General features: G+C 39.2%; 1 protein-coding gene across 6 annotated transcripts in view; it reads left to right on the top strand.

Annotated features, from left to right (window-relative positions):
* The window catches only part of grb10b (growth factor receptor-bound protein 10b), a 70,804-nt gene that overhangs the window by 14,377 nt on the left and 40,122 nt on the right, over positions 1–16,305 (top strand). For 5 of the 6 annotated variants that reach the window (XM_086078719.1, XM_086078717.1, XM_086078718.1 and 2 more), the window contains exons 3-4: positions 813–909; positions 15,113–15,395. In XM_086078719.1, coding sequence (XP_085934845.1) covers positions 813–909; positions 15,113–15,395 — 380 coding nt within the window. The remainder of the gene's footprint in view (positions 1–812; positions 910–15,112; positions 15,396–16,305) is intronic. The other variant, XM_086078716.1, reaches the window with a different exon arrangement.

Below are 16,305 nucleotides of genomic sequence, written 5' to 3'. Positions count from 1 at the left end.
CATTAAGTATTTTCCCCTGTCAATTCAACGTTACTTGAAATGTAATGTGAAGTCCACCACAAGGGAGTGCAGCATGAAAAAACAATGACTAGCAAAGTGCTTCTGTGAGCAATAGGATCTTCTACTCTGTGTGAAGTGCATGCCACAGGGACAAAGCATACGCTAAAAAAAAGCCTGGTTGTTTGAATAAGGATAAACTGTACTTTATACTGTGGCACCTTACCAGCAGCAGGCAGACTGACTGATAATAGCCATTGCATTGTAAAGACAAGACATGTACAATTGTACACTCTGACTCTGCTTCATTATTATTAAAGACAAGACTGGAGGTCTTAATAATTATCTCATGGGCTATTGAAGAAATGTTCATTTTATTCTCATTGCGATCAGAAGAAATTGACAAGCTTGCAATTACTGAACTGCAATAGTGGTAGTGGTGTGCTTCATATGAAAGACAGAATCTGCCATCATCAGCCTTCAGTCCACAAACATTCAGTTTCTCCTTTTGTTAGGCCATGCCTAAACACTAAATGCACTCGCAATCAATAGACGTCTCCCGAGTGTGGTTGTATCAAAAATTGGTCCAAATGAAGTCTTTATTTGTGTTATTATTATTTTCTGACTTTTTACTTTACTGTACTTCTTATTGTTTTGTCCCTAATACTCTTATATACCTTGTTTTCAATAACATTTTAATTGGGGCTGTTGCTTGCTGAAAGATATTGGTGCCCGATACAGTAATAATATATGTTATGCCTTCTTAATGAAATTCCTTTTGATCTGACTTTGCCTTTCTGCCCTGTCTCCATCAGCAGGACAATATAGATCGGTCCGCCAATCACAGACAAGCAAACCTCATTGGGCCGGGCTTCCAACAATCAGCCAACCACAATTCACCAAACCATCAAGGTTTGTTACTTTTGGTTTATTACATTGTAGCAAAATCAACTACTGTAGCTTTTGAACAGGTGTGTATGTGTGTTGTATATGTAGATATAGCATAGACATTGTAAATGACTACTTTGTGTTCAGTGGGTCGGGACAAAACGAGCACCAAACAACCCCTAATTCAATGTCTGCTTGTAAGTTTAATGTGTGGAATGGAAAGATCACATATAGTAGTACCATTATTTCTCGGTTTAAAGATCATTAAAAGTGGTTACACTACTTGTGGTCGGCTATATGTGTGTCGCTTGTCTTCAGTATCGTGTGGAGGCCTGAGTAGGGGGATGGAAATGGGGGTAGTTTTATATTTGGCCCTCTTCCGCTGTAAACATTTGAGCAGTTCAAAGGGTGATCTGTGCGGACACAGGGTGCCATTATAATTACGCGGCCTATCTAATTGTGCCATACAGGATTGGTCCAGGACAATCGGAGCATGAGATTTAAGCACAATATTGGCTCAGCATGGGAGGCAAGGGCGGGGAGTCTGTGAGGACTCAACCAGTGAATTAGAAAGCTTGGCCACGGCATGGGAAATAAATGGAGCAGAAATTACATTGTCATTTTTTAGGATCAGCCGGATGGAGGGAACTCAAGAGAACAGGAGAGGCTGATGAATGGGGATGACTTTTCATTTGAACATTTTGCTGACACTACATTTATGGCACATACATGTTGAGGGCTTTATTATTGAACACCCTGACAGTTGACCATTTACTTTCGCATGTAATGGCTTACTTATTGTGGCTTACAAGATGTTGAATCTTAAACTCTAGCACGCCTGACCTACTCTTGAAATTTGACCTTGCTCGTAGCATTATTAGATGGATGATAATCCTTGCTGGTTTTATTAACTCATTCACTGCCAGCCATTTTCACTGAAGCAACCCCTTTGCTCCCGGCTGTTTTATTGGATTTTGACTGATTCTGCAAGGCCCACAATATAGTCTTCTTTTGTTATAAAAACATGGAACCTACCAAAAGAAAGATTAGAGTCTCTTCTTTCATCAGGAAAAAAAAAGTATATTTGTATCTGTTTCCGTTTTGCTGCAGTTGGCATTAGAATATAGCTAAGTTTCATCATTATTCACAAATGAAGGAGCTTGTTGCAACATGGCCCGAGCTGAATCGTATACTCTGCTGCCACCTGTTGGCCGTTTTTTGTAATAACTTCCGTTCCTTTAAGCAACCTCTTAAGTCAGAGGCTGCATCAAAGCCTTCTGTATGCTCTAGCATTAAAACAAAAACAAAAAAAAACTTATACATGCGTTTTGGGGACCATGGCAATATTTAAAATAGAACGCATTTATGCATTTTTGTGAGCAAATGAGTTAAGATTGTTTTCCAGTGATCTGGTTTTTTCACCCACTTGGAATGTTTGCTTCACAGCCAGAATATTCATAAACCTTCTTACATTGGAGAGACCAGGGCAGCTTTGGACTCACTATTCCATATTTCATAAATTTGGAACGAGCAACTTATGAGGGGGATTTGCACCCAGTGTTTAAGAAACAGCGGAAGTTGTCAAGTAATTCATAAACGGGCCCAGAGTCAAGTTGTTGCAAGACACAGGCAGCCTTGGCGTGACATGTATGTGTGAGTCGCGATGTCACCGGCTTGCCCTGTTATCATGCCTGTGTTGTTTCTCTCAGCCGCGCACCAACCAGCCTAAAACCTCATAGCTGAGCTCACAAATGCATAAAGCTGCTTCACCCCTAACACGTAAAGTCACTCAAACATTTTGTATCCCGCCCCTCCATGAGATGTAGTGAATTTAACAGAGTGTTGATATCCTTGCAGCTGCCGGGCAACAAATCCCATCAATGGTGCCAATGCAGTTAAGTAATTTGACGGCACAGCAAAGATGAAATTAATCTCCCAGCTCCAGTTATTCCTGTTTTGCCCTTGTTGGGAAAGTGTGACATGTCACAGGCACGCGTGCACGAGCACAAAAGTGCAGGCACACATGTTCCCTCTCAAACAGTTAAACGTTACACTCGAAAATAAATAATGGCACTGTAAGGTAACAGCAGATTGCGGACAGCCCGTTAGATCACATCATGGGCCCAAATTGTATATCCTGCTTTACTTTTGATCAAGTCAGGACATACTGTATGACTATTCAATAAATGTTCGGGATATTCCGCTTTTCATGGGCAATTTCAGAATAGACCTAAAGGGATAAAACAAAAACTGTCCATGTTTTAGTCAGGACAACAACATTTCAGATTTAAAACTATTTCACATAAAATGTTCTCTCATCTTTTTGATGAAAATTAACTTGACGCACAATTACAGTACAGTAATAGTAGTACAGCGGTCGGATTAACATTATTGTTGGAACGTTATAGCCATTGGATTAATGTTAGATTATAACTATAATTATTTTTTTATTTTTTCACCTTTCACCGTGAATCCATCTTTTTTTCTGTCTCATGTTTGTGCATGTTGCACTCGCTAGCTACAGATATGAAAGGTGGCATGTCACTGTGTCACATGACAGGTTAGCAGAGACAAGATTTTACAAAATCATATCATTTTCGTCTCGTTTTTGTTCATGAACTAAAAAATATCCATAGATTTTTGATTTCGTCTCATCTTCATTAGTCGACAAAAATGCATACTGATTTAGTCTTAGTAATAGTTTATTAATATAGTTTTAGTCCAGTCTAGTCTAGTTTTATTATTTTATTATTATTTTCATTGACAAAATTAACACAAGATGACACCAAAGCTTAGTGGCCACTTTCCTCTTGAAAGTATGTTTGAAGCCTTGCAATAGCGAGGCCCTGTTGATCATTAGTTAGGAGCCGTCTTGCTCCGCATGCCAAAATGTGAACAGCATGACGAAGAAGAACACTAACTGGTATTTATGTGCATTGTAAAGTTAAAAGGTCAAAATCAAGACTGCTTTCATTTGATTTTCATTTGAACTGTAGGTGGCAACAGTGTTGCATGTGTGCAAGAAGCTGTGACGTGTCACAAAAATCTGCAGGGAAATTTGGTGCAAAAGTAACTTGCAGTTGTAGAAAATATGTAAACTGTAGTTATAGCAAAATTAACTCGCTGTGGAAAAGAGAACTTGTAGGAGTTGGTGGCTGTGCGGACACAAGTGACTTTTTGCACCAGTTGTAGCGCAGAATACAAAAGTGAGTTGTACTAACACAGGACCATTTTGACCAATCAAAAGAGCTAATTTGAGGCAGATGTGGCCGGCAGAATCTCATTGGTTCATGTGGAAGCCGGTCACCTTGAACGCACTGAGGAAGACAGAACAGCATATTTGCCTCCATTTTTTAATATATTTTTTTAAGTGCAAGGTATGTGTTCTGTCCCACCATTCTACTTTCAAATATAGTAGTTTGTGTGCTGGTCATCTTTATTGGTAATCAGCATTTCTTAGTCCAGCTAACGAGCCAGCTGGCATACCTGTATTACACTGTTGGACCTGTACACGTCTTTTTCCGTGATTTTTCGTACGGCGTACACATAAGATCTCCCACTGCGTAATATTGTAGTTATAGTACAAATAGATTAAAATGATATAGTATTCCAAATGTGTTATTATTGTGCAGCCTTTCATTTTTTGTTTTTTTGTGTGTGCTGGTAGATTAGTTTCATTGCATGGTCAAAATGAGAAGTGCAGCTCTCACAAAGACACACTTTATAGTCAAGCAATTGTGTTACAGTAAAAATGACATTCCTGACATTTGAAGTGCATGCCTCAGTAGTTACAATGATGCTAAATCTTTCGCAAAAATGTTATTAGCTGGATTTTTTGTTTTGTTGATGACAATTTACAAGTGACCTTCACTTTTTTTTGCCATTCAAACTTGGCTTGGGAAATCAACTTATCTCCCTTACTTACATAATAAAAGTACAGTGTTTTTCTTATCAAATTTGCTCTCGTTGATAAGGTAGTACATGTAATTTCTGAGTTTTCTATGTGACTTTATAGTCAGAGAATCTGAATTTCTTTATTGTCCCTTAAAGGGAAATTGGTGTTGCAGCAGGAGCACACAAAGGATGAAGCCCTGCTTGCATGAGCACTGCCCCATCTTTGGGTGTCTTGCTTGTGTTTAAAGGTTGCAGACAGAAGTTCAATAAACTTTATCGCTGAAATGTGGGGAGGATCTGCTTCCTCCCTTTTGTATTCCTGGCCTCCAGGAAAAAAAAAAAGAAACATGGGACCGGCAAACATCTTGGATGAAGCATAGAAAGTTATTCACAAGTGAATACTGAAATATCAAAAACACTTATTGTAGCAATTTGTGGAATTTGCACAATATCTACATTGAAAAATTCAACATTACCCTCGCTCCTTGTAAACAGGAGCATTTAATCCACTATGCAAATGTGTGCTGACCTATACAGTATTCATATGTAGGGCTGTCAGATACCACTTTTTGTTCCTTCTGGCCGATAGCAGTACGAGTACTCCAACTTTTAGTGTCGATGCCACACGTACTGTTGATAAATAAAATCTTTGGGAAAAAACTGACAATAAATCTAAATAAAGACCTGTATATCCCAATATTGCATTTTTACTTGAAATTACATATTGTATATTTATTCAATTTGTTCATAAAATACATATTATATAGAGAGCACACAATAAAATGAATTATAATAAATAAATAAATAAACTAAAACTAATACTCTAGTGGCTAAAAAAGTCCCAATCAAAATATGTGGTTGTACATCTTAATGGGCATCTATCTGTCAGACATGTATGCCTTTAGTTCCTGATTATAAAAAAAAAAAACGGCCACCAGACGGCAGTATCAGTCGCCGTCGCAAGTACCTATACCTTGAAATAAGGCCGGGTACCGGCCCAATTCCGATAGCTGGTATCGGCACTTGCCCATCCCTAATCATATGCTAACATTAGCATCTTGTAGCTGAGAGCATAACTAATGCTGTGTTGTTTTTTTTTGTTGTTGCTAAACTCAAAATCTCTGTTCTGCTTCACAACCAACTTTAACTATCAAAACTCAATCTATGCCAGTGACATATAGTGAAAGGCCGAATAATTGAATGCAGAGGGTACGATGAACCTGTGTTGTCGACCTGTTGCCATTCTTACAATGGAATAAGGCATACTGTATATGGCTTCATTCGAGCCTCAGTCAATTTGTGAGTACATTGAGATATCATTTTTCTCGGCTTATTTTGTGACATTTTTGTTTGCCGGTGTGAGAATTGTCTCTCGTAAAATAAAGATTGCAAGTATGATTAGAAGAATGTTTTATGGCAATGTGACTATGAAGACATTTGCTGCATGTTTGTTGTCATTATTTAAAGATGTATCCCATACAAACCCCAGAGTAAGAATCAGCTGCTAGTGAAAAAAGTTTGTCCTGTGATCACCCTTACCCCTTAAATACGAGCCTGGCTCGGTGATCTCTCCTTTTCCTTCTATGCTTCGTATTTGTCTCTGTTTTCCCTCCCTTGCCTCTTCTGTTTCCCTTCGACCCTCCCACACCGTCTTCCCCCGCCCCATCAGGAGCCTTGGCCCTCCGTGGGTGTGTGTGCGCGCGCCAGCGGTATTGTACACCCCACAGCCACACTTTACAGTTTAGACCTGCTCTGTCCATACTCCCATTGGTCCATTTTTGAATGGAAGCACTTGCGCTGGGCTTGGATTCACATTTCACATGCGTTTTTTTTTTTTGTGTGTGCGCGCGTGCATGTGCATGTGTGTTCAATTGATGTGCTATGCATGTATACCCCTTGACAACATTCCTTTTTCTAAGTGAGCGTCACCCCTCTTTTCAATTTGCAACCAGCTGAATAAAGAGTGCATTCCAAACAGTGAGCCATATGCATCTGCCATCAGTACAATGGTCTTGTTTTGGCTTGGTCTCATTCCCTAATTACCAGTCATATTCAAAACAAGCTTTTATGCAGATTCCTACAGACTTAACTGGTTTTACAGTTGGTTGGTACTGCATATAAATTGGCTAGGACAATGGAGAATGTTGGAGGATTTTGCTCCCAATTTAACCAATTATATGTTCATAAAGAGAAGGTAAAGGGCTCAACATGTCAGAGGAGTAAATGAGCACAGTCCATGAAACAAATTAAATTTTAAAACAATAATGACAGTGTTGTCCTTTTAACCTATGAGGAACTTCTATTTGGTGCTGCCACTTGAATTTACGCCTCCCGGGGTATATATATCGTCTGATTCCACATTGCAGTATTCGCACAATTTAACGTTAAAGTCCCACTTTCCACGCCCACTTCCATACATACAATTGATCATCATTGCCATGTGTCTGATACTGCCATTTTGCTAAGTGATATACATGTATACCAACTGACTATCATATCAGGAAATGGATTATAATTTCACTGAAATGACTAAATGCATGACACTTTTCAAAGTAAATACGCCATCAGTCATGAATTTGCCATGCAGAACCTGGGTTCAAATTCACATTTTAGTACATTCAATGGTTCGATACCAACTGACTATAAAATCAGGAAATGGATTATAATTTCACATGCATGTTAGTTTTCAGCATCAGATGACACTTTTCAAAATTAATAGGCCATTAGCCATGAATTTGACAAAAGTCAAGTTAGGTCAGTGCTTAGAGCAATTGCCTCCCGTCACGGAGAACCTGGGTTCAAACCCTGCTTGGACCACATTTGAGTACATTCGATGGTTCGATACCAACTGACTATCAGATTAGGAAATGGATTATAATTTCTCTGAAATGATTAAATCCCAACTTTAACATATTGCAATTCAAGTTTTCTTTTTACTCATTTGTCATTTAACTACAATTAACATTTTGTAATTTATCTTTCAATGTACTTCATAAGCACATGCATTTAAACCATAGCATTCAGCTTTTCAGCATCCCCACGCAATTTCTGCAGAAATTGCACTTTGTCTAGTTTTATGTATTTTTGTGCGGGGAAGTAATTGAGAGATTTTAGCGTGCAGCTGCAGTTATCTGTGGTGTTGTTCATTTTTAATGACCAAGACAAGGTTTCAGCTGAGGAACAAAAAATAAGTGTGAGTTGTGCTTACTCTCATAACTGCTTTAATGTACTACATTGTTTGGTATTTGCTTTGATACAAGAATGCTTTTGATTAAAATGTTGACTTTGGGGAGAATGTGATAGCTATAAAACTTTGCAATTAACATATTTACAAATTGAAGAAAATACTATGACGTAACCGAACAAGAACTTTAAAAAAAATATCTTGGCAAGGTAGATTAAGGGAGACTATAGCTTCTTACCTGCTTCAATGAATGACTTTTCAATGTTTGCTCATCATTTTCCTTTTTGTCTCCGTAATGTAGCTTCCATGTCGCCTAACGTTTGTCCAGAATCATACAATTTGAATTTGGCTGCAGGTTTAGGGGTACTGCTCGCATTGATGAGCAACATTTTCATTCCAATCTGAGGAACTGTTACATGGACCTTTAAATGGAAATGTTGCCTTTTCTTTAAGGTTATTAACCCAGCAGATCAAGAACGACAGTCTGCCTTATTAAAACAGCTGTTAAACAGTAGTTTCACTCCTCTTGTCCAAGAGGTCGTATAAAAGGTTGCCCCGGGAATAGTTTTATGTGCTATCAGGTGAGCAATATACAAAATGTTGCTTGTCCGTCATTGGTCAGCGCCCTGGACACGCTTCCGTCATTGTCAGTCCGTCATCACTTTGTCACCACTATTTTAGGACCGACAGACAGAGGTGGGCAATCCATCAGTCCGACAATCATCCGTCAGTGACGGACTGCGACGCGCTTAGTGACTACTACACCTCGGGATAGACCTTTTATCGGCCGGGCCAACTATCGGTGCCGATATTTGGCATTTTGACAAACATCGGCATCCTCCTTTTTCAGGAGTCTGAATGCCGATAAAGCTCATATATCACTGAGCGGTGAATGCTTGCGAATGTAACGAATTTGGGGTTTTCATCAGGATTTGTAAGCTGCTCCCAGACAGTTTTTACTTGTTGCAGATACATTTTTGACATGTTCAGTTTTTCACTGTCTGCGAAGATCTTTTGAAACCTTTTACGAACCCGAACGAAAACCCCAAATTAGCCACATTTGCATAAGTTTGTCGCTCAATGAGATACAGGGAACTTTTTATTCATGTTTTTTATTTCTTTGCTTTATAAAAGATGCTGCTGACACTGGGGAACTCCCTACACTTTTTATTTTTTACATTAGGAAATTATTGATGATTTTGGAAAACTGAATTTACAGTTGAAAATTTTCGGGAGCGAAGAAGCTCCCTGCAATTTTTGTTATAATTTTTAAACACAGCTGTGTATTCTTTATATGTAAATTAAACTGTTCACTCCCAGCCATTTTCACTGAAGCAACCCCCTTTGCTCCCGGCTGTTTTACTGGATTTTGACTTATTTTGCAAGGCCCACAGAATATTGTGTTCTATTGCTATAAAAACATGGAACCTACCAATAGAAAGATTAGAGTCTCTTCTTTCATCAGGAAAAATTATTATATTTCTATTTAATCTGTTTCCGTTTTACAGCAATTAGCATTAGAATATAGCTAAATTTCATCATTATTCACAAATCTGTTTAGAACTGTGGGGATTGGAAATGAGCTTGTTTGCAACATGGCACTCGTTGATCTTTTATACTCTGCTGCCTCCTGCTGGCCATTTATGTAATTACTACCATTGCTTCACCCGTTCTCTGCAGTTGAGAGGCTGCACCAAAGCCTTCTGTATGCCTTAGCATGAACAAAAACATAATAACTGTATAAATATGTATTTGGGACACTTAAAACATTGAAAATTGAACGTATTTATACATTTTTGGGAGCAAATGAGTTAAAAGGAAAAACTAAAATTGTTGAACATTTGAAAAGTTGCTTTAACAAACATGCTCAATGGCATTTCAATAGTTATTTTATATTTTTATTTTTTTACGCTAATATTTTCTCTTTAACTGCAAATGAACCTTTCGGCTTTTCCCTTCAGGGGTTGCCACAGCAGTTGCCTCCATCTAACCCTGTCCTCTGCAACCTCTGTTCTCACACCAACTACCTTCATGTCCTCTTTAACTACATCTATAAACCTCCTCTTTGGTCTTCCTCTAGACCTCCTGCCTGGCATTTGGAAACTCAGCATCCTTCTGCCAATATACTGACTATCTCTCCTCTGGACATGTCCAAACCATCTCAGTCTGGCCTCTCTGACTTTATCTCCAAAGCCTTTAACATGTGCTGTCCCTCTGATGTATTCATTCCTAATTCTATCCATCCTGGTCACTCTCAAAAATAACCTCAACATCTTCATCTCTGCTTCCTCCAGCTCTGCCTCCTGTCTTTTCCTCAGTGGCACTGTCTCCAGACCAAACAACATCGCTGGTCTCAGTTTTATATACTTTTCCTTTCATTTTAGCTGAAACTCTATCACACATCACACCTGACACTTTTCTCCACATGTTCCAGCCTGCCTGCACACGCTTCTTCACTTATTTTCCGCACTCTCCATTGCTCTGGACTGTTGACCCTAAATACTTAAACTCCTCCACTTTCTTGGTGTCTTCTCCCTGTAACCTCACTCTTCCACTTGGGTCCCTCCTATTCACACACAGATACTCCGTCTTGCTACGGCTAACCTTCATCCCCCTCCTTTCCAGGGAAAACCTCCATGCCTCTAGCTTCTCCTCCACCTGTTCCCTGCTCTCACTACAGATCACAATGTCATCTGTAAACATCATAGTCCATGGAGATTCCTGTCTAACCTCATCTGTCATCCTGTTCATTACCATAGCAAACAAGAAGGGGCTCAGAGCTGATCCCTGATGTAGTCCCACCTCCACTTTGTCACACCTACAGCGCACCTCTCCACTGTCTTACAGTCCTCATGCATGTCCTGCACCTTGAACATTCCAGACTTCCTCATACAAAACCACAGTTCCTCTCTGGGCACCCTGTCGTAATCTTTCTCCAGATCTACAAAGACACAATGCAGCTCCTTCTGACCTTCTCTATCAACATCCTCAAAGCAAAAACTGTATCTGTGGTACTCTTCTTTTTTTTGGCATGAAACCATACCGTTGCTCACAAATGTTCACCTCTGCCCTCAGGCTAACTTCAACTACTCTTTCCCATATCTTCATTGTGTGGCTCGTCAGCTTTATTCCTCTGTAGTTGCCACAACTCTGCACGTCTCCCTTGTTCTTAAAAATGGGCAGCAGCACACTTCTCCTCCATTCCTCAGGCATCTTCTCACTGTCTAAGATCCTGTTGAACAACCCAGTCAGAAATTCTACTACTACCTCTCCTAGACACTTTCATACCTCCACAGGTATATCATCAGGACTCAGTGCCTTTCCACTCTTCATCCTCTTTAATGCCCTTCTCACTTCCTTTCCTGAAAGTCATACAACACTCTTCCTTTTTCAGCTTCCAACATTTCGTCCTCTGCTCTGCCTTTGCCGTCTTTGTCCTTTCTTCACCACCAGTCATCCTACACACTACCATCCTATGCTGTCTGGCTATTTATCCGGGCTTGGGACAGACACAAAAAGACTCTGGCTTGTGCACCCTTGTGGCTACATTTTCACTGCAAATGAATATCGGCTTGAAATATCAGTTATCGGACTTAGACTTTTCACAATGATTTAATTACTTGAGTTTGAATACAGGTTCAAGTCAAGTATCTAATTTAATAAGGGGCACTTAGCCACATGACTTGCTCCCAAAATATGTTTCAACAACTGCATCCCAGTCACAAATTCCTACTGTCAGCAGCTCTGCTTTGTGTGCTCCCTGCTGCCTGAGCTGCTCTGATATTTTAAGAGGATCTAATTATTGGCTGTAATAATGTAAGGTCAGGCATGTCATGGCAGCTGTGTGTTTGGTTGGTATGAATAAAGGTGTTTATGTGCTCCCCTTTGCCTGCCAAAGAAGAGCAGTTGGTTGAACTTGTCTCTTGTTGCTCTTGTCTGGTTCTACTAGGTTTAGTCACGTGTGTGTGTGTGTGTGATCGTCATGCAGTGCGCTGTCAACAGCCCGCATGACGCACACCTTTGTTTGCCGTATTGCAACATACAAAGGTGATTATGATCATGCGACTGATAATGACTCACAAATCCTTGATTAATGTGTGGGTTGCGCTGCTTTACGTAAGCAGTTGTGCCATTTTATTTTGTAGATGTCATGTTAGTGTTGACCTAAAATGCTCAATATTTGTCTGAGCTTTCATGTCTCAACAAGTGCGATAAACCTTAAGTGTGACATGCTTATTTGACTTACATGATGTAGTCTGCTGAGGTTTGACATCGCCTGATTGGTCATGTTGTATTCTAAAGAATGTGAACTCTTGCTTGCTTCTCTTGCTCTGTCCTCAGACCTATATATGGCCTTGTAAGCACCCTGTGTCCTGAGGTTTACATCTCTTTAGCGCTCCAGGCTATTCATAAGTAGCTGCTCCAGCTTACATGTTGCTATTAATACCAACAGATTAACCACCTGTGATTTACAGGCACCTGTGATTCAGCTATCTTGACACGTTTTCAAGAAAAACCCTTCCAAGAAACAAATATATCACTGCTTCCTAGTTGTGCATTTTGTTTTGAGGCAGAGCTGTGCTGCTCCATCCAGCGATGTTCTGATGCAAGATTTGTATTTTTTTGGAATGGTTTATTTGATGTATATCATTATAATCTTAACATTTGTTGGCAATATCCAGCTATGAACTGTCCTGCATTAATGCAGACTCAGTATGACAATGTTTTGCAGTACAGTATTTTAAAAATAAACTATATATGTACAGTCAAATAAGTATGGAAATGTCTGCACATTGTACGTGGACGATCTGGTTGTTAGTTGAATTTAAGGTTAAAATAATCTAATGCCAGTTTTGCTTTATGTCATACAGTTTGAAAGCTTCTGCCACTTACAAGTGGTTCTTGTCTCCCCCCAGTGGTATAATTGTAGTTAATTCTGGATGCAAGGATTTGATGATAAATTCATGACCAAGGTTTTGTTTTTTGTAATGAAGCGTTATTAATCATAGTCGCCACTGCGAATTATAATTTAGAAAGAGCAAAGTTTTGTGCCCAGTTTACCCCTTGAGATAAAACTTCCACAGTATGAAGCAATTAAACGAGAACTTCCCATCAATTGCGCTCACTTCAAACTTTGATACATAACGCTTCAGGAGTCGGTTGAAAAATTCACTTCATGAATTTAAATGTGCTTGGAGGTTTTCACAAGGGCTTTGAAGATAGATTTCTCCTCCAAAAAAAAGAATTTGACTAGTGGTTTTTAAGACCTCCAAAAGCAGAAGGTTCAATACATGTGGTGAATTTTGAGCAGATGCCGACAATATGTTGCCTCTGCGGTGAACCCTGTGCTGAGAGTTGAAAAGTGTTACGGGCAGGTTTGTGCTTGTACCTGTTATCCTGGAGATTTACCCACAGGGCAGCATCTAGTCCTCAGTCAAGAAAATCCTGCTAAATTAGTGTTGTGGCAAAACTGTGTGCGTGTGTGTTGAGCGTTTTGTGCTTTTCTTTTATGTGATTACTGAGATTTAAGATGGTGAGGTTAACGGTTCACATCCCGACCACAATGAAATGATTGAGAAACTGAAATAGAAGTGGGAAAGTGCCAACAATTTCCAGGGATCATTTTTCATCACTCAACTATTTGAAGGGAAAACAGACAAATCTTTTCACTGTTTTAAAATTCTTAATTTTGGGTTGTCGTATTGCTGCTGATTTATTATTTAAACTGATATCAGGATGTAGTAGAATGCATTTTTCCGAACAAAGGGGGGAAAAAAGTCAGAACGTAACCATGCTATAAAATCAAGCATCTAATGTCAACACCTCCCCTTTCATCTCTCTCATTATCTCATTATCTCACGCACACATACACGCACGCACACGCACACACACACTAGTACTTCCCCCAACAGCAGGATTAGAAATATTTCAGTGGAGTAGCCATTGACCAGGTTGAGGCGTATACGAGAGAAGCAACAGACTTGTATGCGCATGAGTAATCAAGCGTATGCAAGTGCGCTCCAACAGAGATTGCCATTAACCTTTACATACATTGAACATGGTTGAAAAGTCATTGTTTAACATACCATCCACAGTCATAGTTTCATGAAATGCCCAACTCACTCATAATACAGGAACAAATCAAAGTAAATAGCAATATTTAAACAAGGTTGATTTACTAGATAATGCCTTTTTCGTTGCTGTTTCTTTGCTTTTGTCACTTCCCATTTCTGTTTCGGTAGCCTACAGCCAATCAGAGTGATCAATTGTCAGAGACAGCCGGCGCCATTCTACATATTGAATCAGGTGAAAACTGCTCGCTGTTCAATGGCTCATTCATTCAAGTCATATTTAAGAAGCACATTGACTGAAAATAGGTACAAGAATCTTTTAATTCTTCACATGCACAAAAACAGTCACGAAAGTGATCAACTCTACCAAATTGGAATTGCTCAATAATTTGTAAACAGAAATGACAAAGAATACATTATTTGGGGAAATGTTAATTGTTTTTATTACAGTGTTCCTTCGTTTATCTCTGGGGTTACATTCCCCCCCCAAAAAAATTTTAAATGGATGAAATCCGCAAAGTTGTCAGCCTTTTTTTTTTTACATTTATTATGTGTTTTAAGGCTGTAAAACCCCTTACCACACACTTCATACACTTTTCTCACACAGGTATTAACATTTTCATTTCACATTTCTTTATTTAAACACTCTCAATGTTCAAACCGTCAGATTAAAAATAAAAAATAAATAGGTACACTACTTAAAAATAATAATAATCTAAAATTGCACACACAAAAATCCACGCAACAGTGAGCATCGTACAAACCCAAAAACATTTGGATAATTGTAATTGCATGAACCAGGTAAATAAACACTGTCATGAAAATATCATGAGCAAAAAATACAGGATGGCAAAATAAAAAAAAATACTAATGGGTAAATTTCTGTAATAAAAACTAAATTTCCCGAAATGATTAATTTGTTAATCATTTCAAATGCATAATATATACACGAAATTGCAATATTGACGCAAAAAAAAAAAAATCAGATTACTTTACAAAATCGTTGAGCTCAAATCTGCTTTCTTTGCAGCAAATACGTTTCAAACTTGTGTTCCTTTTGTTTCGTCTTGTCTTCCAGAGGACGATGTCGATTTAGAGGCTCTGGTGAATGACATGAATTCGTCACTGGAGAGCTTATACTCCACCTGCAGTGCCCAGCAGACATCGCTACTTCAAAACGGACAGACCTCAACCTCCTCCCAGCAACACCACAACCACCGTCGCCCCACACACCACACCCAACTGCGGCAGGGTCACCATGTGCTGAGCCATTCCTCAACTGAACCGCCCTCCTCCACGCCCACTCACCTACCCCAAGCAAGCCTACGACGATCACAACCCATGCACATCCTGGCTGTTCGGTGAGTACGGTGGTATGAATCAAGATCGTCAGACGAGGAATTCCAAATGTACGAATCACACTGAAATACAGAATACACGGTGTTGTACATCAAATTGAAAATAACCATTTCATTTTAGTCAATTGCTGCTGTTTTTGGCAGAGCTGTGGATGGGTGGAAGAATGGTAGCCAGGGAAGTGGCGGTGCTAGAAGTAGCTTGTGGATTTGGTTTCCCCACAAACATGCTCAGCATTGTCTGAATTGTCGGTTACTCGTGTTACTCCTGTTACTCCTGTTCCTCGTAAATCTTATGATAAGGCAAAAAGTGTCCTGTGCACTGCCAGTCATGCACATTTTCATCATCGCATGTGTGAGCTTTTCGCATACATGTGAGTAATACGTCAGTACACATACTTGAGCTTTTAGCATATAGACCACACTTCCAATGCAGCAGAGTAGATGATTGATATACTCTAAATGACAAAGCTACAGGCTGTTAATTATTAACATCCATCAGTAAAAGCACAAACTAGTCATCAACATTTGACTACATTTTTTTTCTTGAGCAGCTATTTCGACTTTGCTGCATATGGTTTGTTGCACACTGCACAGAGGTTGAACATAAGTTTCGGGAGTCTGGTTGGCCTCTGAATCTTTTGTTTTAGCTTTGGAAGCCACTCAACAAAAGGAAAAAAACATAACTTTGATGTTTTATGTTGAAGTCTCATTTAATGTTAAATTTGAAGTTCAGTTTTATATGACTACAGAGGCAAAACTTTTTCAAATGAGTTTAGTTGCAGAATTCCAAATTGTACAATTTAAGGGCCACTGAATTTAAGAGAACACACTGTATTCTTTTGACTTACCAGTGATTGTATTTAGTGATAGACTGATGTGGTTTTTTGAAGGCCGATACGATACCAATTATTGG

This window comes from Leptonotus elevatus, chromosome 6, assembly GCF_054856555.1.
Source record: "Leptonotus elevatus isolate MCC_2025b chromosome 6, RoL_Lele_1.0, whole genome shotgun sequence".
Lineage (NCBI taxonomy): Eukaryota > Metazoa > Chordata > Actinopteri > Syngnathiformes > Syngnathidae > Leptonotus > Leptonotus elevatus.
This window is presented reverse-complemented; position numbering and strand designations above follow the sequence as displayed.